At 43.0% G+C, this 22,955-nt stretch overlaps 1 protein-coding gene across 1 annotated transcript in view; it reads left to right on the top strand.

Annotated features, from left to right (window-relative positions):
* SCN8A (sodium voltage-gated channel alpha subunit 8) overlaps positions 1-22,955 on the top strand; it is a 121,421-nt gene that overhangs the window by 65,422 nt on the left and 33,044 nt on the right. Inside the window, exons 12-15 of the mRNA XM_054719070.1 lie at positions 1,337-1,469; positions 8,719-8,957; positions 17,896-18,069; positions 20,102-20,458. Coding sequence (XP_054575045.1) covers positions 1,337-1,469; positions 8,719-8,957; positions 17,896-18,069; positions 20,102-20,458 — 903 coding nt within the window. The remainder of the gene's footprint in view (positions 1-1,336; positions 1,470-8,718; positions 8,958-17,895; positions 18,070-20,101; positions 20,459-22,955) is intronic.

The following is a 22,955-nucleotide window of genomic DNA, read 5'->3' as shown; positions in this document are numbered from 1 at the left end:
CAGATGTTTGTAAATAATGAGCCAGGAATTGCCAAGGAAATAGTGCTTTTTCCTTTCTATTTCTTCTGCAGTTCTACCAAACAAAACTGTAAGGTGAACCAGATGTCTGAATCAGTGAAAATTTGATGAAACATTGTGATGAGATAAATTATAATCTGCCAGAAATTTTCTTCTGTATGGTTCTTAAAATCTGAACATATAAGAACAGAAAGGCTTTCTGATGTACCTCTCCGGAGATCATTATTTTCTTTTTAAAACTGGTAGGATCATTCTGGTACGGATCAGACAGATACTTCTCTAGCTCATACAGTCATGTCTCTTCCCTGGCCTTCGGTGATGGTGCCTTTCTCTGCCCTCTGATCCTCACCGTGGAGGGGGCAGCCAACTTTAGGTTGATAACGTGTTAAAGTGGACAACATGGTTACTAGAAAGCTAGGTTTTAAGCCATCCCATCGAGCCTGGTCTGATGTAGAATATTCAGGTTGGCCCAAAGAACACAAGCAAGGAATATGAAGAAACCATCTACTGTAATCTAATTGACATCGTGAGGAGCCAGTGGGATAGTGACCACTATGGAGCATGCAAAAATATTTTGTATAACAATATAATGGTACTTTCTGCCCTTTTTCTTTGGTTGGGGATTTGCATGCAGGCTAACTCATAAACTAAAATTTTAAAAAGGCAAGATAAACACATATGATGCAATATATCTAATTAAACCAGCTAAACCTTACCATGCTTCTTTACAGTGGCTTGGAGGAGATTTGGGGCAGAACTTGCTAACATTCAGTTAGGCCCAGATTTGGCGTTTGGAAGCAACAGTTTGGTAGAGTGATGGTGCTGCTACACGTGGAGGAAACAATATTTGTAACTGTCCGTGTGATTAGGGACATGGCCCTTTAATGAAATTTCCAATGACTTACTCTACGATGTGGGCCAGTTCTAGTCAAATGCTGCGGATACGAGACTAGGACAGGAAAAGTCAGGGTCTGCTTCTGATGGCATTGCCCCAGGGGACCTGGTCTTTCTATTCTATGTTTGGAATTAAGCAGATGAGGTATTTGGGTCCCAGCCAGACTCGGGTTCATTGTAGATTTGTACAAACTTAAATGACTTGGTCTTGTCATCTATAGAAGTAAGGATGGTCTGTGGCCAACTTATAGCATTCTTCTTCTTGATGTCAATAGGATTGATTGTAGGATTAAGGTGAAAAACTTAAGGAAGAGCATATGTTTCTGCTCACAGTCTGGATTATTGATCTGGTAAGGCCCAGCCTGAATGCTTATAAGACTTTACTCACCCATTTGCTTTTTTTTTTTTTTTTTTTTTTTTTCAGGGTACAACTGAAGTGGAAATTAAGAAGAAAGGTCCTGGATCACTCTTAGTTTCCATGGAGCAGCTGGCCTCCTATGGGCGGAAGGACAGGATAAACAGTATACTGAGTGTTGTTACAAATACACTAGTAGAAGGTATGTGCCCTGTGATGTCAGTCCAAGCTGCTGAGATACAAATATGTAGTGTGCTTGATAAGTATAATGCCTGTCCCTTGGTCTGAGTTTTGCAAAAATTGCCTCTAAGCTTTAGGAATAGTGTGCTGGTCCTAGAAACCAGCATCCCAAATCTGCATGCAGAGAATCCAATAAGGACTTCAGAGCTGCTGCCAGCATTGTGCACAGACAGATACTAAGTATGAAGGCGTGACATAAGTGTGAGCTAGAAGATCTGAAGAAGTCTCTGTAATTGTCATCACGAGGAGCCAGTGGGGTGATGTAAGGCATAAAGGAATATAGACTGAAGAACTGTGAAGATAAAGGATGATGGAACCCCCTCACCCCAAAACATACCTTCTTCTTTTCCTTTTCAGCTACTTACAACGCTTGTGGTGTTCCCTTAAGGATGAATGTTCTGTGCATTTTGATTGCGCCTAATTCTGCCTCTCTTCAAGCACCCTCATGTAGCCATAAATACATTCGATGTGTGAACAGATACGCTGAAACCCCTCTTCTCCAGCACTGTGCCACCGAAAGAGCAGCCGCAGTTGAATTGCAGCATGCCTGCAGTGATGTTGCTGTCAGTGCGCGACCTCAGCATTAGGGGGCTCCTCCATGACACTGGGCATGCTCAGGAGCACCCGAGGAAGCTCCCGTTCCCACCGTCCCCAGCAAGTGCAGCTTTCTGTCCAACTGTGGTCTGCATCCCAGGCTCCTCTTGCTTTCTTTAGAGGCAGATTCAGTGGCGAAGTTTTCTCTCACAAGATTCTGATTGATTCTGTATGAATCTTCTTCATTTGATTCATGGTGATTTAATTGACTTGTCCCGTGATAGATCCAACTTTTTTTTTTTTTTCAATTACAGTTGACATACAATATTAGTTTCAGTTATACTACATGGTGATTAGACTTTACGTAACGTACAAAGTGATCACCTGATAAGTCTAGTACCCATCTGACACCATACTTAGTTATTTCAACTTACTGACTATACTCCCTATGCTGTCCTTACATCCCCCTGACTGTGTTTAGAACTGGCACTTTGTACTTCTCAATCCCTTCATCTTTTTTCACTCAGTGCCCCAACCCCAGTCCCATCCAGCAACCATCAGTTGGTTTTAGGTACCTATGAGTTTGTTTCTGTTTTGTTTATTCATTTATTTGGTTCTTTAGAGTCCACATATAAGTGGAAATATATGGTATTTGTCTTTGTCTGGTTTCTTTCACTTAGTATAACACGCTTAAGATCCATCCATTTTGTTGCAGATGGCAAGATTTCCTTCTTTATTATGGTTGAGTAATATTCCATTGTATGTATATGTACCACAACTTCTTTATCCATTCTGTTTCAGACTATTCTTGAGGCTTCAAATTGCCTTCCTTCAGAGTTCAAACACCAGACTAACCAAACAATAGCCAGAGTCCCTGATATCAGGGGACTCAAAATGATCCTGGTGTCCTTGAGACAAGTTATTTTTTGAGTCATGGAGTCATTTAAGACCAGCACCACTTTATGAGTGAGTGTGTGTGTGTGTGTGTGTGTGTGTGTTGGGCAGGGGTGTCTGCGGTGAAGGGAGAATTCCTAGAAAGGATCTTCCTTGAAGTGTTTACATCCGCACATATGGGCAAGGAGTTACACTTTTCCCTGCCTAATCTGGAGAACGTATCAGGTAAAAACAATACTGAATGAACTGCTTTCAGCCACTGAACAACTTCAGTTATTCCTGTTTTCTTTCCATCCCATCCGGGTCCTTGCCGACGGAACATATTTAAGCTCTTTGTAGTTTATACTTAAGGTTGCAGGTGATAACTCCAGATCATAACAATTTCAAGATAAGAAACACTAGTGTAAGAACCTTGGCTAATTTTATTCTTCACTTGAACACCAAAACAAGATTTATCTGAGTATCTATGGCAGCTGAGAAAGAAAACGAACAACCTCTAACAGGCGTATTTTATTGGCAAAGACATTCAGAGCAGGAGAACTATCGAAGCAACGCAGCAGTTTTTTATTGATTACCTCGGTGACCTAGCACAGGGCTTGGCAGAAGTAGATGCTCAGAAATGCTTGTTGAACGGAATCTTGCTGAGCTTGGAGTGGTGGGGAGTGTTGGTGTGGCAGGGTTTCTGCTGGAGACCCAGTACTTTTGTCCCTGTACTGAGTTAGATCTAAATCATTGGAGCTTCACTGCCTTTCTCTACTCCCTGATCTTCCTCTTCTCCCTCTCCTCTTCTTCATCTTTCTGTTCTGCTCTACTCATTCTCCGCCCACCAGCACACACATAAAATAATAATAATAATAATAATAATAACAATAATAATAATAATAAACAGCGACAACCCTGGCCAGTGTGCCAGTGGTAGAGTATCAGCCCACACACTGAAGGGTCACTGGTTTGTATCTGAGCTGCAGGTTCGTTCCCCCACCCTGCTCGGGTGCGGGAGACAACCAATGGTTGTGTCTCTCTCACATCGATGTTTCTCTCCCTCTCTCTTCCTCTCTCTCTCTCTCTCTCTCTTTCTTCCTCCTCCTTCTCCTCCCCCTCCCCCTCCTTTTCCTCCTCCTCCTCTCCCCCTCTTTTCCATTCACTCTTTTAAAAAACATACCAATAGAAAAAATATCCTTGGGTGAGAATTAAAGAAAAAAAATAGATGCAAGGGTAGCTCAGAGGAGATGACTGTAGTTGTGTTCCTGGGTAAGAGGCCATTTCAGTTCTAAGCCCTGAAGTTCACATCACTTTTACCTTCACTGCCTTTTCCTGCTCAAACATTCCTCCTATCCCCTCTCCTAGTATTTGACTCCCTTTGTTAAAACTGATGAGACAGCTGCTATAAGCAAAGAACGATGAGTGGCTGGAGCTGAGTAATGTGAAGAGGGAATTACGGACCTTAAGAAAGATCATTCCTGTTTGACTGCTGGTCCCTCTGGACTAATGGTTGCTAGATCGCTACAATGTGAAAAGCTAGCATTGAATGAATAATTGTTCCTGCTTTTCAGACCTTCAGTTAGGAAGCCCTGACATTTTAATCCAAGTATTTAAATTATTATTATTTAAAATAAAAGAAACAGGCGCCTACCTACCTAATGGTTTAAAACCACAGTGGAGCCCTAGGGGTTTGGCTCAGTGGATAGAGCATTGGCCTGCGGACCAAAGGGTCCCGGGTTCGATTCCAGTCAAGGGTACGTACCTAGTACCTCGGTTGCAGGCTCCTCCCTGGCCTGGGCTCTGGTCAGGGCATGTGCAGTAGGCAACCAATAGATGTGTTTCTCTCACATCAATATTTCTCTCTATCTTTCCCTCTCTGTCTGTGTCTCTGTCTCTGTCTCTCTCTCTCTCTCTCTCAAATCAATGGAAAAAAAAATATCCTCAGATGAGGATTAAAAAAATTGTTTTTAATAACTAAAACCACAGTGGAGAATTCCAGAATTCTGTAAATAATGAGAGAGTCCTGCCTGCTCTGCCTCACCCCTATCCTGCTGCCGACATGCTCACCAGGATCCAATAAACTCAGCAGAATTCATTCAGGGGAGCCATCAGCTTTGGGGATATTTCAAAGGCCTGGAGGTGGGGTGTAGGCAGAGAGTAGTGTAGTTTCACTTCTCAAAGCAGAAAAGCCCTGGGAGAAGGAAGGGGAGAGAGTAGGTGACGTAAGAATGAGGACGTAGTGATGGTACTTGGCATTATTTATTCTCGGGTTAAACAGTTTGAAACACTCCCCTATAGAGGTAGCTGGCTGTAGCTATTGCTGCCACAAATGACTTATTCATTCATATATATATATTATATATTATTATATTTTTATTTATTTCTTTTTTTTTTTTTTTATTTACTAGAAGCCCGGTGCATGTAATTCTTGCACGGATACGGTCCCTAGGCCTGGCCAGCAATCAGGGCCAATTGGGGCCTTCAGGCTGCCGGCTGCTGGCTGGGGCCTTCCTTCCCCGGCTACCAACCAGGGCCTTTCTTCATTCCGCGCTGCCCCCTGGTGGTCAGCACACATCACAGCGAGTGGTCGAACTCCTGAGGGGACACTTTGCATATTAGCCTTTTATATAGATAGATAGATAGATAGATAGATAGATAGATAGATAGACTTCAGAGAGGAAGGGAGAGGGAAGGAGAGATAGAAACATCAATGATGAGAGAGAATCATTGATCGGCTGCCTCCTGCACGCCCCCTACTGGGGATCGAGCCCGCAACCTGGGTATGTGCCCTTGACCGGAATTGAACCCGGGACCCTTCAGTCTGCAGGCTGACGCTCTCTCCACTGAGCCCAGCCAGCTAGGGCATTCTTACTCATTCTTTTATTCAACTGACAAACATCAGGTGTCAGCACAGTCACTTCTCTGGCATCTCTCTGCCTTTCCGGTGCAATGGTAAGCTCTGTGAGGATGGGGACTCGCGTTCATCAGCGTTTTCCCAGTGCCTCACGAACTATAGGTGCATAAACGTTGTTGAATTAAATTGAGAGAAGCCCCTGCCTTCAGAAACCTCATGGTCTGCCAATGCCACCATCTCGGTGGAATTATGAGGCCCTCTCTGGAAACAATTCCCAGTAGCCCTGAAGTTGAGACCTGCAGTACCCTCTCTGAAAACATTCGGAAGCAAAGTAAGGAAACCCCACAAACCTTTGGACATCTCATCCCCACGTTAACCCATCCCCCCAAATCAGTTACTTCCCCTATTCCAGGCACGTGAGGCCAGTAAGTTTGCAAAGTTGTGAGTTGCTTTATACACTTCCTATTCGTCCAGTGAACTTTTTTAGTTCCTAACACTCTACACTGTCTTACTTTTGGTGAAATGAAAAAAATCCTGAAGATCTACCCTTTGCTCAGTAAAGGTGGTTAAGAGATATCTCGTATCCCTCTAGGAATCTTCTTGGTGACCCACAGGGCAGAGAAACCCCTCTTTGCTGTCTGGTAAAGACTTGGAGCCTAGTCTATATACTGTATATAAAAGCCTAAGCAACCGTTATGACTGGAACAACCAGTTGACCAGTCGCTATGATGTGCACTGACCACCAGGGGGCATACGCTCAATGCAGGAGTTGTCCCCTGGTTGTCAGTGTGCTCCCACAGCCAACCTCCCCCAGTCCCTCCCCCCATCTGGCAGGCCCTGTCTAGCAGCTGGTAGTCCCCAGCGGCAGCCAGTAGGCCCCAGCTGGCCCGGCCCCAATAGGCCCTGATTGCTGGCCAGGCACAAATTTCATGCACCGGGCCTTTAGTTCATTATAAAACATTACAATTGTGTCAACTGTCAGAAATGTGAACAGTAGCTGCTTCAACCTCCACATGTGTGCTGTGCTGGTGAGCAGCAGACATTTGGAGATGGGTGGAGGTAAAAAAAGAAACGGAACCAGATTTCCAAATATGTACTACAAGAATTTATGGAAATAAGAGAACCTTTTCATTTTATTTTATTTTTTTAGGAGGGGGGAAGAAAACTAAATTTACCTTGGAAACGGAGGGAGTTCTGTGAGGAAGACGCCAAAGCAAATTTTCTTCACAGACTTCCTTTCCCACGCAGACTCCCACATGGCGCTTACTGTGGCCCTTACATCTGAAAAACCAAGGCAACCATTTTCTTAGCAACCAGGGAGCCAATCAGAAGCCCAACCGAAGCCCCCCATCTAAAATAAAGCCATCACCACGGCACCATCCAACTGGTTGGAACAGGGACAGTAGCCTGAGGGTTTCCATCTTGTTGGTGGTGAAACGTTGGGAAACTTTCCTTTATTCCACGAATGATTGGGTTTTGTCAGAAGAATTGGGCAGGGGTGGGGGGTGCCATTATAGCCAACCCTCTAGAACCAGTACCGTGCCTCTGAGGATCGTCATGCTGACAGGTTTGCGAAGTTGCATCTCCTAACATTCTCCTAGATCAAGATCCTCGGACTTCGGGAATCCTAGCTGTCCTGTTTCACACTCAGTTTGAGGAGAGCTTTGTTCTGGAGGGCCTCGTGCCCGGGGGTTGTGGCTGCCAGCTGAATGGCTCTCTGCCTTTCGGGTCTAAGCATCCTTTTTGATCTTGGCTTTGTAAACGACCTTAGAGATCATCTAGTCCAATGATTTTCAGACTGTGTTTATCAGAGTCCTAGGATTGGGGAAGTCCCTCAGGAAAGGAATAAGTCCATTGGGCTGGCTCCAAGCTCCTCTTCTTGTCTCAACTAGAGCAATTCCTGGTTTATGTATTTCACCTATTGGGGCTTACATAAAATCTTGTTTGGGAGAAAACAGGTTCTGTTTCAAAAAGAGACAGACAGAAAGAGGGGGATAAGACAACGAAGGAGAGGAAGAAAAGGGAAAGAAGAAAGAGACCAAGGGAAGGGGAGGGGAAGAAGATGAAGCAAGAAGGAAAGGATGAACGCGGGAAAGGGTGAGAGAGGACGAGGAAGGAAGAGCGAGGAGAGATGAGAACGGGGAAGGAAGGGAGAAAAGGGAAAAGGAATGTAACAACATTTCTAACTGGATTATGAATTGTGAACTCACTGACTTATGCTTCTTTGAAAACGTAAGAACACATGGTGGCTTGTTTGACGATGCTGATTCTGCTGTAAAGTTAATAACCATAGCGAATATTTCAGCAGCACTTAGTATATGCTAGGGCAGCTATGGCACGCTGGTGCACCGCAAGAATTTTTAAAACATGCATTCTCTAGCTGTTTAATCAGGGCACTGACCTCTTTTCCCTGAGATTGTCAAATTAAAAAATGACAACAGCCAGCACAATGATAACTGTCCAGTGTGATCAGTTACCTTTTTTTTTTTTATCAGATCAGAAAAATATATATCATTTGGTGTACCACAGAATTTTAGTAATTGGCTTATGTGTGCCATGGGATGAAAATCATTGCTCTAGGGTCTTCTGAGGCACTTTATTTTAGCTCACTTAATTCTCACAGGAAATTGGAGTCGCTCGCTCAAGTTCCCACAGTTAGTGTTGAAGCCTGTTGAGATTCCAGAGGCTCAGCTCCTGACGGCTCTGCTGTGCTCCCAGAGCAGACGGGCTGAGTTTTGTTTATAACTAGATCATCATCATTAACAGGGAAGTGACCTGGTACTGATCCTGCCTCCTCTCTGCCTTTGAGAAGGAAAGCGGAGGGACACAGGGAGAGTCTGCGCTGTGTCCTCCCGGATCAGCAGCGATGATGCCGGGGAGGATCCGCAGCTATCTCCTTTGTCCCCACACTGATCGAGGGGCCACCTTTGTTCTCTACTCCCTGCAGAGCTGGAAGAGTCCCAGAGGAAGTGCCCGCCGTGCTGGTATAAATTCGCCAATACTTTCCTCATCTGGGAGTGTCACCCCTACTGGATAAAACTGAAAGAGATTGTGAACTTGATCGTTATGGACCCCTTTGTGGACTTGGCCATCACCATCTGCATCGTCCTGAATACACTGTTCATGGCGATGGAGCACCATCCTATGACGCCACAATTCGAACACGTCTTGTCTGTGGGAAATCTGGTAAGATGGAGCGCCATCTCCCAAATTTGTGATCTGAGCATGTGTTGCCTGTAGGACGTGTTTTTCTGTTACTGAAAGCGGGGGTTTAGTTGAAGAGAAAGTAATAGTTCATTGGAAGACAAATGCTCCCACATAGGCCGTGGGTCCCAGCCGCTTCTGCTCACTATTGTGACCCCTGGGCTGCTTCCTCCTCCCGCAGAATTGAGAAGCCGTCCTTTCCTTTCGGAGCTGCCGGCACAAAGCCAGCTGTGGTGACAGAAGGGGAGGCTCGGCACAGGCATGGCACAGGCTTCAGTAGCCGTCCTTCTTCTCACACTGATTCCTGCATTGGTCCAGCCTTCCCCTCTCGCCCTCAGTGACAACACCACAGCATAGGGGGCGCTTTTAGTGCATTCAGTGTAACTGCAAATTGGCCTGCACTGTCATAGTCATACCCAGATGGGGACTGGCTAGGGGACATTTTTAACTCTGGGCTGGTTTCCTCTCCAGTCCAACTTCCGGGCTGTCATCCAGTTTTCATTAGTTGATCTGTGCCAAATTTATTTTAATGTTAGCTTAAGTCTTATATTTCATTTATGATATTAATTAGAAGATAATATACACTTTTAAAAAAAATAGATTACACAATGGATTCTGAGGTCAAGTAGTTGTGATTTGGGGATTATCTGTTTTACTTCTTTGGTACAAAAATTAGAGTTGATTGAATTTTTATAGATAGTAAAGAATTAGTTGGAAAGAATCCTCTAGGTCAGTGGTCGGCAAACTGCTGCTCGTGAGCCACATGCGGCTCTCAAGCCGCGGTTTGCCGCTCTGTTGACTAATGAGTTTGCTGACCACTGGATAGGGTCTTAATCACAAGGAACAACAATAACCTGTAATTATTGGAATCGAGAGTCTAGGTCAGTGGTCAGCAAACTCATTAGTCAACAGAGCAGCAAACCGAGGCTCTAGGTCATCTCTTTATTCTTTAGGAGTTGCAGAATAGGCATGTCTAATCTAGTTGTTACCATTTAATTTGAGCATAATCTCTGCCTGGTATTTGTTTTTTTCCCCTCCATTCCTGCCTTCCTCACCCTTCCTCTTCCTCTCCTCCAACTCCTCACCCTCCCTCTCCCTATCCTTCCCTCCCTTCACCTCTGTCTCACTCTTTGTCTCTTTCTCTGTCTGTCTCTGAAAACACATGTGGTGAAAGCGATCCTTTGAGCCCATTGAGTTCCCTGGTACACACCCAAGATGATTCTGTGGTCTTTCCAGTTTCCATGTCTAGGTTAGCTCAATCCTGATGTGAACTCATACGCAGCCTGATGAAATACCCATAGTTGTTTTTTGTTTGTTTGTTTGTTTGTTTTTAATCCTTACCTGAGGAGTGAGGATATTTTTTCCATTGAGTTTTACAGAGAGTGGAAGGGACCGAGGGAGTGGGGAGGGTATGTGGGAGTGGAGACGGAGAAGAGAAACATTGATGTGTTAGATGTTTCTAACATGGGTTGATTGCCTCCCACTCATGCCCAGACCAGGGCCGGGATTGAACCTGCAACTGAGGTACATGCCCTTGACGGGGAATTGACCTGAGGGCCAACGCTCTAACCACTGAGCAACTGGCCAGGGCTGAAATACCCGTAGGCTTGAACTAGCTGTCCAGGAAATGTGGTCACTGGCTCTGAAAGGTGCCTCGGGTGAGCTTGCTGTATAACTGGCTGGCCCAGGGGCTTGGCCATCAAGCAGAATGTTGAGTCAGTCAACAATATTATATAGATACAAGTTTTATTTTATTAGCCCTGAGTTAAATAATAAGAAATATGACTTGATGGATTTTGTTGGTTGTTGGTGCTGCTGCTGTTGTTTTCCTTATAGCATTTTTTTCCCTCAAAGTCTTTCCTTTTACTTGCTTTTTACAGAACAGGTTCTCAGTTTCCAAGGGAGTTTGAGAGACCTTTTCACCTATTACCAGCAGAATGGCCCTCAAACCAGCAAATAACATGATTTTTCCCTTTCTTAAAAACCTGAAGAGACTTAGGGCCACACCTAAATTACAGTTGTGAGCATTCAGAAGACTTGGCCCAGAACCATTGGTGAAGAAAGAGGAGATGAGAGAAGGTCGTAATGTTTAGGGACTCCATGAGGCACACTAACCAGAACCAGGTTCTACAATAAGCAAGCACTGGGTGGGGTGGGGTTTCAAGAGAGAAAGTAGGGTACAGTTAGCAATGGGGATGGAGAGTAGTGCATGGTCAGAATGCTTTGGACTGGCTGACGGGTTACATGTGAGGGTGACGGGAAAGAAATGAAGAATAATGCCTAGACTTAGGGGGTTAGTTACTGCAGGGAAAATGGCATGACTGAGGAAGGCACAGGTTTGGAGTTTTAAATTTGCATGTATTCAGAATGAGCTGTCTATTTATTCAGAGTGACAGTGCCAAATGAGGCAGTTGGATATGTGCTGGACCTCGGGAAAACTTGCATTATGAGTGTTTTCTGAATAATAACATAAGCTCAAAAATACACTTTTCTGCCAGTTAATACACGTGCCGAGTTTGGCAGAAAGAACACAGAATTAGAAGTCAGAAGGTTTGGGTTTTGATTCCTGTATGATACTGTTTAACCTTAAATCAGCCATTAATTTCTGTCCAGAAATGTTGTAGATCTATAAAATGAGGCTAATACCATGTCATCCATCAGTGGGTGGGAGGATACAATGAGAACTTAAACCAAAGTTTTTGGAATCATGGAAAGTCCCCTATAAATCTTAGGAACTGTATTAGTGTAACTCAGTAGGAGAACTTTCACAGGCTTGGAGATTTGGGCAGAGTCTTTGATAAAAACCCGAGAAAAAGAGGGCAAGAAAAGGTGACACTAGCCAGATGTGAGCACAACCTTGTCTTATTGTGGGAATGGGACAGTGGTTAGGTGTGTCTGTCTGTAGAGGTGCAGATGGGTGTTTCTGAGGGAAGATGAGAACAGGCTTCTGTAAATCTATAATCCCTGCCTCTTCTGCCCTCCCCACAAGAAAACTCTAATCATAGAAGGAACCTTACAGATAATTCAATCCAACCCCCGTGTTTTCTAGAGGAAGTGGAAGCCCAGGACAGCTATGTGACTTACACAGCTTTTGTATTGTTTTTCATGATTCTTTTCTTGCCTTTTTTGCAACCAATTGAACACAACAGTAGGTTTATAAGGTGGTTTTTTTTTTAAAACAATCATACTGGGAAGTTTCAAGTATAGTATACACTTTTTTTTTTATTGAGAGTAAGTTGCTGACACACCCGAATACTTTAGTGTGTGTGTTTTTATGGACAAGTGCATTCTCCCACAGAACCTTGATTTAACCATCCGAGTCAGGAAATTAACATGGACTCATTGCAGCCATTTAATTCTCAGGCCCCTTCAAGTTTTTCCAATGGGTCCCAGCAATATCCTTTATAACAAAGGATTCCATTTCAGAGTTACATGCTGCATTTAGTTGTCCTCTCTCATCTTCTTCAGCCTGGGAGAGTTCCTCAGTCTTCCTTTGACTTTCATGACCATGACAGTTCTGCAGACTACAGGCCAGATGTTTTGTAGAATTCGCTCAGTTTGGGTTTGTCTGATGCTTCCTCACGATTAGGCTCAAACTATGCATTTGGCAGGAATATCACACAAGTGAGGCTGTCTTCTCGTTGCATCTGCCAGGTGGCACACACTTCTCATTTGTGTCATTACTGGTGATGTTGGTGACTTGGTTGAGGAGGTGCCTGCCAGGCTTCTCCCCTGTAAAGTTACTCTTTACCATTTATAATTAATAAGTATTTGTGATGAAGGTACTTTAAAACTATCTGAATTTTCTGTTCTTCATTAAATTTTTGATTCACTCCTTTATTTATTTACTAGAGGCCCGGTGCATGAAATTTGTGCATTGGAGGGGTGTGTCCCTCAGCCCAGCCTGCACCCTCTCCAATCTAGGAGCCCTCAGGGGATGTCCGACTGCTGGTTTAGGCCCGATCCCTCTCACAGTCTGGGACTGCTGGCTCCCAACCACTCACCTGCCTGCCTACCTGATTGCCCCTAACCACTTCTGCCTACCAGCCTGATCACCCCCTAAACACTCCCCTGCTAGCCTGATTGACGCCTAACTGCTCCCCTACCGGCCCAATTGCCCCCAACTGCCCTCCCCTGCCAGCCCGGTCACCCCTAAGTGCCATCCCCTGCTGGCCTGGTCGCCCCTAACTGCCCTCCCCTGACAGCCTGGTTCCCCGCAACTGCCCTCCCTCCCCTGCAGGCCCGGTTGCCCACAACTGCCCTCCCCTGCTGGCCCGGTTACCCCCAACTGCCCTCCCCTGCAGGCCTGGTCACCCCCAACTGCCCTCCCCTGCCAACCTGATCACCCCTAACTACCCTCCCCTGCTGGCCTGGTTGCCCCCAACTGCCCTCCCCTGCTGGCCTGGTCACCCACGACTGCCCTCCCCTGCTGGCCTGATCGCCCACAACTACCCCCCCTGCCGGCCATCTTGTGGAGGCCATCTTGTGACCACATGGGGGTGGCCCTCTTGTGTGAGGGTGTGATGGTCAATTTGCATATTACCTCTTTATTATATAGGATATCAGTATGGACTCATGGTTTTCAGTGTTATCCAGTGGGTTATAACCTGTTACTGTCATTTACTTCGGTGTTTACACCATTCCAGATTGGGCCAGTGGGAGTCCTTTCAGGTTGGTTTCTGGGTCCTTTCATCCCATCCTCATTACTTACTTGTTTTCTGGTATCACAAGATTTCCCAAGCTAATTTTATCTTTTTTCTGCCTCAGGCCTGGAATCAGCCATTTCCCAAGGAGCCCTGGTTTAGTAGAAAATGATATTTAGAAGGGAGGATCTACTGGAGCAGTATGCAGGCCTAGGCCCTCTCAGTGCAGGGCTAGCTGTTGCTCTCAAGCTAACTGTATATACTGAACACCATGAGTTCATGCTGTCACTTCCAATTCTAACCCAGCACTGCAGGATTCATTCTGGTTTTCTCCTTTCTATGTTTGTAGCTCCTTATCTAACAAAAAGAAACCTGGTTGCCATTGTCTTTACTATGTTAACTTACATGATCAAAAGCCACTGTTACCTCTGACAGCTGGGCCCTGCCACTGTTCAGGCTCTGACTCCCTAGGCTGGGCTCTCCAGCTCCCACACCGGTGTCCTCCCTGTGGACCCCTCCTCATACTTCTCAGGCTCTGACACCCAGGCCAGGCCACTCCACACATTCTGGTTTCCCTTACCCCACTTAGACTTGAACGCCTCACACTGGGCTGCTCCCGTGCACAGGTGCCCTGCTTAGGCCCCAGCACCTGGCACCGGCCTCCCTCCACGTGGACGCCCACCCGAGGGATTTAGGACTGAACCATTTGAGGGGTTGGGAATATGGAAGGAAGGGCATGTAAGTTTAATTTCGGAGATTCTAAGCAAAAAAAGGAAAAAGTTATTGCCCTTCTTTACCAAATACACATCATTTCTTGACTACAGCTTAACCACAGCTTAGCTAGATTTTCACCCTTAAGGAATTCTTTTTATGTTTTAATTTTTCTTTCATCTGTGTCCTTGTAGCCTCTTATGCATACCTCTTTTTAAATACTTTTCAAAAGTCTGGGGTTTGCTCCAAATAAAAAGATATGCCAACTCTGAATTCAGAACATTCTATTAGAACAGCAGTTCTCAATCTTTTTTGGTCTTAGGACCCCTTTACACTCTTAAAAAGAGCTGAAAAGCTTTTGTTTATGATAGTTATATCTATTGGTATTTACCATTTTTGAAATTGAAGCCAATGAGAATCTTAACCTTTTGCACTCGGATGTTGAGTGTGACTTGACATGGTTAGCATCGGTAGCAGCTTGAGAAAAAAGCAAGTGAGTGCAAAGGGTTAAATATTTAAAATCACAACAATGTACCCATTATGTAATTACATAAATAACATATTTTATGGGATAAAGTTATATTTTCTAAGGAAAAAAAAAGGCATTGTTTGACATTTTTGCAAATACCTTTCATGTCTGGTTTAATAGGAGATAGTTAGATTCTCTTATCTACTTATGTATTCAGTCCTTGGTAATGTATTGTTTTGGCTGAAGCATAAGAAGAAAACCTGGCCTCACACAGTTGCAAAAGGGAGGACCTCGTACCCTCTGAAAAGGTCTTAGGGACCCCAGGGATCCTCAACTACACCTGGAGAACTGCTGCATTAGAACATAAATTCCTAGATGAATATTTGATGACATTCACGAGAGGGACATTTGTGTACAGTTGTTGATTCACTGCTTACTCGTATAATTCTTCTTTATCCGCTTCAAGAAGCGTATCTCAGAGCAAATAAGAATCTACTCTTCTGTTTAAAAAAAAAAAAAAAATGTCATTTCTTCATGCAGCCAATGGTTGCAAATTTGTTTTCACCCAAACCCCAAATGATGGCAGCACACTGTGTTGAAACCACAGGGTTGCTGGCCTCTGGCCTAGACATTCGTGCCAGGTGTCTGGGGGCCATTCACCCCACTGGAAGGCAGCCCCACAGAACTGTGCCATTGTTGATTTTCTCATAGGGACCACGTTCCCACACTATGGATGCTCCGTAGTCAGTCAGCCAGTGCTTATTACCGGGCACTTCCTGTGTGTTCACCAGGAACCAGTGGGACAGCAAATGCAGCTTCCACGTGGGGTGCATTAAGCAGACGGACATGTCTGTGTAGAGAAACCTTTGATGGGTTTACACCAAGGGTGAAATGTATGTCCGGAATTGACTAGCTGCCCTAACTTTCCCTGACCTCGCTTAGCAGGATGTTTTATCTGTAGATACTTAGCTTGCCTTATGAACTTTGATTTTGCCTAAGTGGATCTCTTCAGGTAATATTTTCTTTCCATTTTAGAATACTAGTACTGTAGCCATGACTGGTTTAGCTCAGTGGATAGAGCGTCGGCCTGCAGACTGAAGGGGTCCCAGGTTCGATTCCGGTCAAGGGCATGTACCTTGGTTGTGGGCACATTCCCAGTAGGGGTTGTGCAGGAGGTAGCTGATCGATGTTTTTCTCTCTCATTGATGTTTCTAACTCTCTATCCCTTTCCCTTCCTCTCTGTAAAAAATCAATAAAAATGTATTTTTTAAAAAAAGAATACTAGTACTGTATCTGCAATGTAGAAAAATGGGGAGCCACAAAAAAGTATATGGACCCCAAAAACTGGTAGCCCACTTAATCTATTTTGATATTTATCCTTCAAGTCATTCTGGGGTTTTTTAAATTTCTATACATCAATTCAGTATATTTCCACAATATCTGTAATCTAGGTACTTTTCACTGTTTTTATTTTTTTTTAAATATATTTTACTGATTTTTTACAGAGAGGAAGGGAGAGGGATAGAGAGTTAGAAACATCGATGAGAGAGAAACATCAACCAGCTGCCTCCTGCACACCCCCCACTGGGGATGTGCCCGCAACCAAGGTACATGCCCTTGACCGGAATCGAACCTGGAACCCTTCAGTCCGCAGGCCGACGCTCTATCCACTGAGCCAAACCGGTTTCGGCTACTTTTCACTATTTTTAATTCTCTCCTCAGACCTTTTCTTTAACATTTTTCTTAAACTCCTTCCTGTGTAAATTTGGTAACCAGGTGGTTATAAGTACTAATTTATTGTCAGTTTTAAATCTATTGCATTTAAAGTCTTCACCTCTAAAATCCATACTATTCGGTAAGAGTCTGACATCACGAGGTTAGCGTGGAGCGAGGGAACTGGTTTGTTCCTGGCATTTTACTTCCTACCGCCTGTCATGTGACTAAGCCCGTGGGACACAGAGGCATTAGGCAGCACAAGGTGCTCTGTCAGGCAGCGGAGTGGGAGACACGTAACAGCGATTTCACAACTTTGCCAAAATGTGTGCGCATCTGAAAAAAGCAGAAAGGGGATATATAAAACGGATAGTTGGATGCAAGGTGGTGAGACTATGGATGTTTTTCCTGTATTTTGTACACTTTTAGCAATGTTCTATTGCTTTACTGTTTAAAACAAGAAATCCTGTAGCATATGTTTACATTTGATAAGACATAATATCAAATCAGAAATAACGCTATATTTTCCCAATATAATTATAAAACAAGGAGTGATTTATTTATTTATTTATTTAGGCAAACGTCCCATGCATACGTACTCAAATGACTGCCGACTCTTTAGAAGCAGTCACCTGTGTGGTATTCTCATTGCTTAGAATCATTGTTCAGCTACGTTTAAATAATGTGATTTGGGTGGTTCTGGCAACAAAGATGGAAACATTAGGGCTGAGTACTTCATTCAAGAGGAAGATAAGGCCCTGGCCAGGTAGCTCAGTTGGTTAGAGGATTGTCCAGATACGCGAAGGTTATTGGGTTCAATCCCCCATCAGGGCACATACAAGAAGCAACCAATAAATAAGTGGAACAACAAAATCAATGTCTCTGTCTCTCTCTCTTCCTCTCTCTAAAAATCAGTGAATAAAAAATATTTAAAAGGAAGGAAGGAAGGAAGGAAGGAAGGAAGGAAGGAAGGAAGGAAGCCAGTGTTGTTCAGTGGTTGCACATTGATTGACCCATGAACCAAGAGGTGGTCAGTGGTTCAATTCCCTATCAGGGCACATGCCAGGGTTGTGGAATCAGTCCCCAGTAGGGGGGCTTGCAGGAGGCAGCTGATCAGTGTTTCTCTCTCATTGATGTTTCCATCTCTCTATCCCTCTCCCTTCCTCTCTCTGAAATCAGTAAAAATATATTAAAAAGTAAAAATAAAAGTAAGACTTTCCTGCATCATGTGGCACGGTCATGGGACATCCAGATACTGATTCCTCCAATGCAGAATCTAACCAAGGCTGGCTCGTAAGGCTTCTTGGATAGATTATATTCAAAGATGGTGATAAAGCCATTCTCCTGTTATTTCTTTTTCTTAACCCATGCGTTCCCCCCTCAGGTTTTCACTGGAATTTTCACAGCGGAAATGTTTCTGAAGCTCATAGCCATGGATCCCTACTATTATTTCCAAGAAGGTTGGAACATTTTTGACGGATTTATTGTCTCCCTCAGTTTAATGGAACTGAGTCTAGCAGATGTGGAGGGGCTTTCGGTGCTGCGATCTTTCCGATTGGTATTCCACATTTCTCCGATTTCTTTTTACGTTTCCTATCTTGCAAATACTAGGAAGAGTTTTGCATAAGTTAATTTGATTTTTTAAAATCCTTAGCTATATTCTACTCCCAGTTCCAGTTGGCTGTTTATTGGCTTAGCTAATAAAATCTTGAAAATGGTCCTGCTAAACACCTAATATAGAAGTTAGTTTTTAAAATCAATCAACAAACAGACATCAATTTTAGGAAGTTCCTCATAAGGTAATGATTAATGTAAAAAATGAAGGATGGCTCCAAGGACATTCTGAGATCCTATTTGGATTTGCTTGTGAACCTATTTCTTTATCCGAACAACTCTCTGAAATGGCAAAAAGTCCTCCTTTTTCAAAGATGGCTTTCCTCATTTCTTCTATTTTGGTGACTCCTTCCAGAAAATGAAAATAAAATAATCTTTAAAAAATAAATATTGAAATTAGCTGTTGAACTTTGGCTTTGTTTTCCATAGCATTAACTAAGACGGATTTTTTAAATTAATGTATTTAAAGAAGTTAACGTGTAATTACTAAAATGACTCTGAAAGAATAGCAACAATATCTTCAGAATAATTTCCCATTAGCATAAGCATAAGTGATGTGCTGAGTCCCTTGAGAAGCTTTGCGGATCCCGCTCAGACAAAGCATCAGAACTGGCTTAGGTTTCTCTCTCCCTATGGGAAGATACCTGTGCCCTTGCAGCTGAAAGAACTTAAGGTTTTTTTCATCAGGATAGTCAGCATATCTAAGTAAGAGAATTGGAATAGAGTAGAAATACTTGTAAAATAGAGATCTCATTCAGTTCAAGTCACAAATTTAACATCTGCCAAGTTTCTGGAACCTCTGCTTACTAGGCTTTGGTTAGGATCCAGCCCACAGTAGACTTTTTGAGAACAGTTCTCATTATCTACAAAATGAGAAGCAGGATTAAAACATAGAAGGCTTAGCACTAATATTCTTAATAAATTAGAAGCCAGTCAAGAGGAGAAAACATGAGTGACCCATGTATACACAGAGCAATATCTGGTAAATCTTGAACCCTCAGATAAGACTAAAGTTTTCAATAAAATAAAATAAAAATGTTTAAATCAATGCTGTTGCTTCTACTAGAATTCCCTTTACATTATCTTTTAGTTGTTAACTTATGACATCTGATGATAACCTCATTATTATCATTCCATTCATAGTCTTTATGCATTCTCAGCTGTTAGCCAAGACCTTGTAATCTGTTCACATGAACGAATATAGAATATAGAAATTTCATGATTGACATACAAAAGTTCCTTCCTCTGAATTGATATCAACACAGGGTGGGGCAAAGTAGGTTTGCAGTTGTGAGTACATGAAACACAGTGTATTCTTGTATTATTATTTATTAATTGTATTATTTTCCATACAAACAATTGTAAACCTACTTTTGCCCCACCCTGTACTAGGTATAGTCCCTTTTCAGAAGATGTTTCACATGTGGAACCGCCTCTTCTTGGAGGTTGTGCTTTCCTTCCAAATTATTCCAAACATGTCGCAAAGTTTCATATCATCCATTGATTATTTATTGGCAAGCAAAAAAGCAGCTATTTAGAAGTTTTAAATGCTTTTTTAAGGTGACAGATAATTTATTGTCACTGTCCTTACCGTACTAATCTTTTGGTTCACTACATATCACGTTTTCCTTGATATGTCCCTTGAGAAATTGAGGGAAAATTAATAGGAAGAAGATATGTTCATGTATGGCTTTTTTAAAAAGTAGGTTGGCTCAGTGACTAAAGCCAGTATTTGTGGTTCCTACTTCTAAATCTTTCACTTACTGTAAAATTAATCAGTTTTCCCTTATTTTGTTCCTCAGTTTCTCCCATTTTAGTCCAAGACTGTTAGAAAGTCCTGGGAATTTCCCAAGGGTGCTCAGTAAATTTAAGCTGATCTTATTAATGTTTTATGCTTTTATTTTAGCCATGTGGTAAGAAAATGGATGGAGTATCACTTGTTTTTTGTTTGTTTGTTTGTTTGTTTGTTCCCTTAGCTCCGAGTCTTCAAATTGGCCAAATCCTGGCCCACCCTGAACATGCTGATTAAGATTATTGGAAATTCAGTTGGTGCCCTGGGCAACCTGACGCTGGTGCTGGCCATTATTGTCTTCATCTTTGCTGTGGTGGGGATGCAGCTCTTCGGAAAGAGCTACAAAGAGTGTGTCTGCAAGATCAACCAGGACTGTGAACTCCCTCGGTGGCACATGCATGACTTTTTTCATTCCTTCCTCATTGTCTTTCGAGTGTTGTGCGGGGAGTGGATCGAGACCATGTGGGACTGCATGGAGGTGGCAGGCCAGGCCATGTGCCTCATTGTCTTCATGATGGTCATGGTTATTGGCAACTTGGTGGTTAGTACTAACTTGTACATCTTATCTTAGCCTAGAAGTCCAGTCTGCTTAGTCCTCCTAGTATCTTCCATGTCTGTGTTGGTTTTTATTCTTTCTTGGCCCAAGAACTCTAAGGTACAAATAAGGAAAGGAAGCTGCTATTTACAGAGGCCTACTGAGTCATAAGCCCCACAACCTGCCAACATTTTTCATAGTTATGGAAATAAACTCGGCAAAGTGACTTTTCTGAAACTCACATAGTTGATAAATGTCAGGGCTTGTATTAGATCCTAGACATCAAACTCTATACTCTTTCTACTACAAAAGTTTCTGTCTTCTAAGCCAGAATTTCTCAACTTTGACACTATTGACATTTTGGGTTAGATAATTCTTTGTTGTGGGACTGTCCTGTGTTATTGTAGAATATTTAGCAGCATCCCTGGCCTCTCTTCTTCACTGGCCAGTAGTGACCCCAACCCCAAGTTGTGACAACCAAAAATGTTTCCAGACATTGCCCCCTAGTTGGCAAAATTGCCCTACATTAAGAACCACTGACCTAACCCATCTTAGGGTTTTATTTAATTTGTAAAAACGACAGATTGCTTTCTTGCTCTACTTCGACCTGTCTGCCTGCTGTTTTCTTCCTCTGTGTATAGAGCACTCACCGACAGATTTTAACACCTTGTTCCTCAGAGTGTGATCTGAGGACCAGCAACAATGAGATCACTTGAGAGTGTGTGACAAATGCAGAACTTAGGCCCCACCCCAGAACTGCTGAATCAGAATCTGCATTTTTAACAAGATCCCCAGATAATTGACATGCATACTAAAGTGCATGGGAGCACCCATTTCTCAGATCAGGCCGAATCCCACTTGTAAGTGTAGAGGAAGGAGGATTGGAAGAAGGCACACTCAGAGGATCCCTTGTAAGCTCATCCATGTTAGTTCTCTTCCCTGTTCTGTGGTAGAGAAGCATTACAGTAGAGGGTTCCTACTCACCAGCCTCTGAAACAGCTATAGCCACCTCTTCTGTAATGTTTTTTGTTTTAATCTCTCCCTTTCTCCATACCCAACCACGGTTCCCTCAGTCCTAATCCCTCTAGTTTTTCCACTCCTTCAGTGAACACAGCTATTACCTACTAGTATGGAGTAGGATCAGCATTTACCAGCCCTGACTCACCCTACTTTCTCTAGTCTCCCATTCTCAGTTGTCTCAAGGACAGCTCTCCATGACTGTCTACAGATCCCTGAGCGCACGAGAAAGCCACCTGTTATTTCTTCTTCTGATGACACCTTCCCAGGTTCCCCTTTGCTCACTGCTTCTGCTCCTCTAGTCTCTAGGAATCTGTAACTATAAGTCTCTTCTGACTCTTTTCTCCCCATTCCCAGTAAATGTTGGATGTCTTTCATACATCTTCCTTCCTTTTCTGTATATACATCTTTCTTCATAGTCTAAGATCTGCCCCTCCCTTTCCATTTCTATAACCCACCCGGGATTTCTAGAAGACCACCAACATCATAACCACCCAAGTTTCACTCATTAAAAAGGTCAAGTCCCAGGCCCTACACCAGATCTACTGGATCAGAATCTCAGGTGAGGCCAAGGAACTATGTAGTTTTAACAAACATCCCACCACAGGAGATTCTTGTGCATTCTAAGATTTGACATCACTATAGCCTAATCCAGACCCTTATCAACTCATGCAAATATGTCTCCTAACTCCTAGTTCCTAAGGAGTGGCTTTCTAAAATCTATATAATCATCTGTGACTCCTTTGCTCAAGAACCAATAGTGGATCCGATTAAAATTCAAATCCCTCAATTTGGCCTTCAAAGCCCTCTCCAGTTCACCCCCCCCCCCAATATTACCAACATGCTCCTTTTTAATTCTACAGATGGCCCAGATAATCCAGATATGTATATTTCATGTATTGTTTCCATCCTCCCACTCTGTACATACTATTATCTCCACTTAAAATATATGCCTTACTCTTCAGAAGTGTGACAAATTAAGGGCCAAGTATAAATCAGGAAGTGAACACCTCTCCCACTTTTCAAAATAAGTTTTAATAAAAATAATGAACCTTAATGACCAATATAGTAAAACAGGAAATTAAAAGAGAAAGAAAGAAAGAAAGAAAGCTTGTATCCAGTGGCTTAACTCTTAGATATACAACAGAACCATCCCTGTCTTGTAAAACTATTTTATTTTGATAAATGTTAGGAAAACAAAATTAATTTTTAAAATGAGATGACATGAAATGTATTTTAGTTCTACCTTCTTGGTTTGTTGTATGAGAGTAGGGCTCTCCAAGCCTATTTTTTCTAACATGGGTCCTCCAAGGCATCTACTGCTCATGAGCATTTGGCATTTATGCACTCTTTGATATTCCCTGGTAATTCATATTTACCTTTTTGGTTTTATTTTGGGGGGATTTTCTTCCAAAATGGACACAGACTTTTTTTTTCTGTTAATAAAAAAGGTAACCAAGGTACACACACACACACACATACATAT

Source organism: Eptesicus fuscus, chromosome 7, assembly GCF_027574615.1.
Source record: "Eptesicus fuscus isolate TK198812 chromosome 7, DD_ASM_mEF_20220401, whole genome shotgun sequence".
Taxonomy (NCBI): Eukaryota; Metazoa; Chordata; class Mammalia; order Chiroptera; family Vespertilionidae; genus Eptesicus; species Eptesicus fuscus.
Note: the sequence above shows the minus strand (reverse complement) of the source record. Positions and strands in the feature narration are given on the sequence as shown.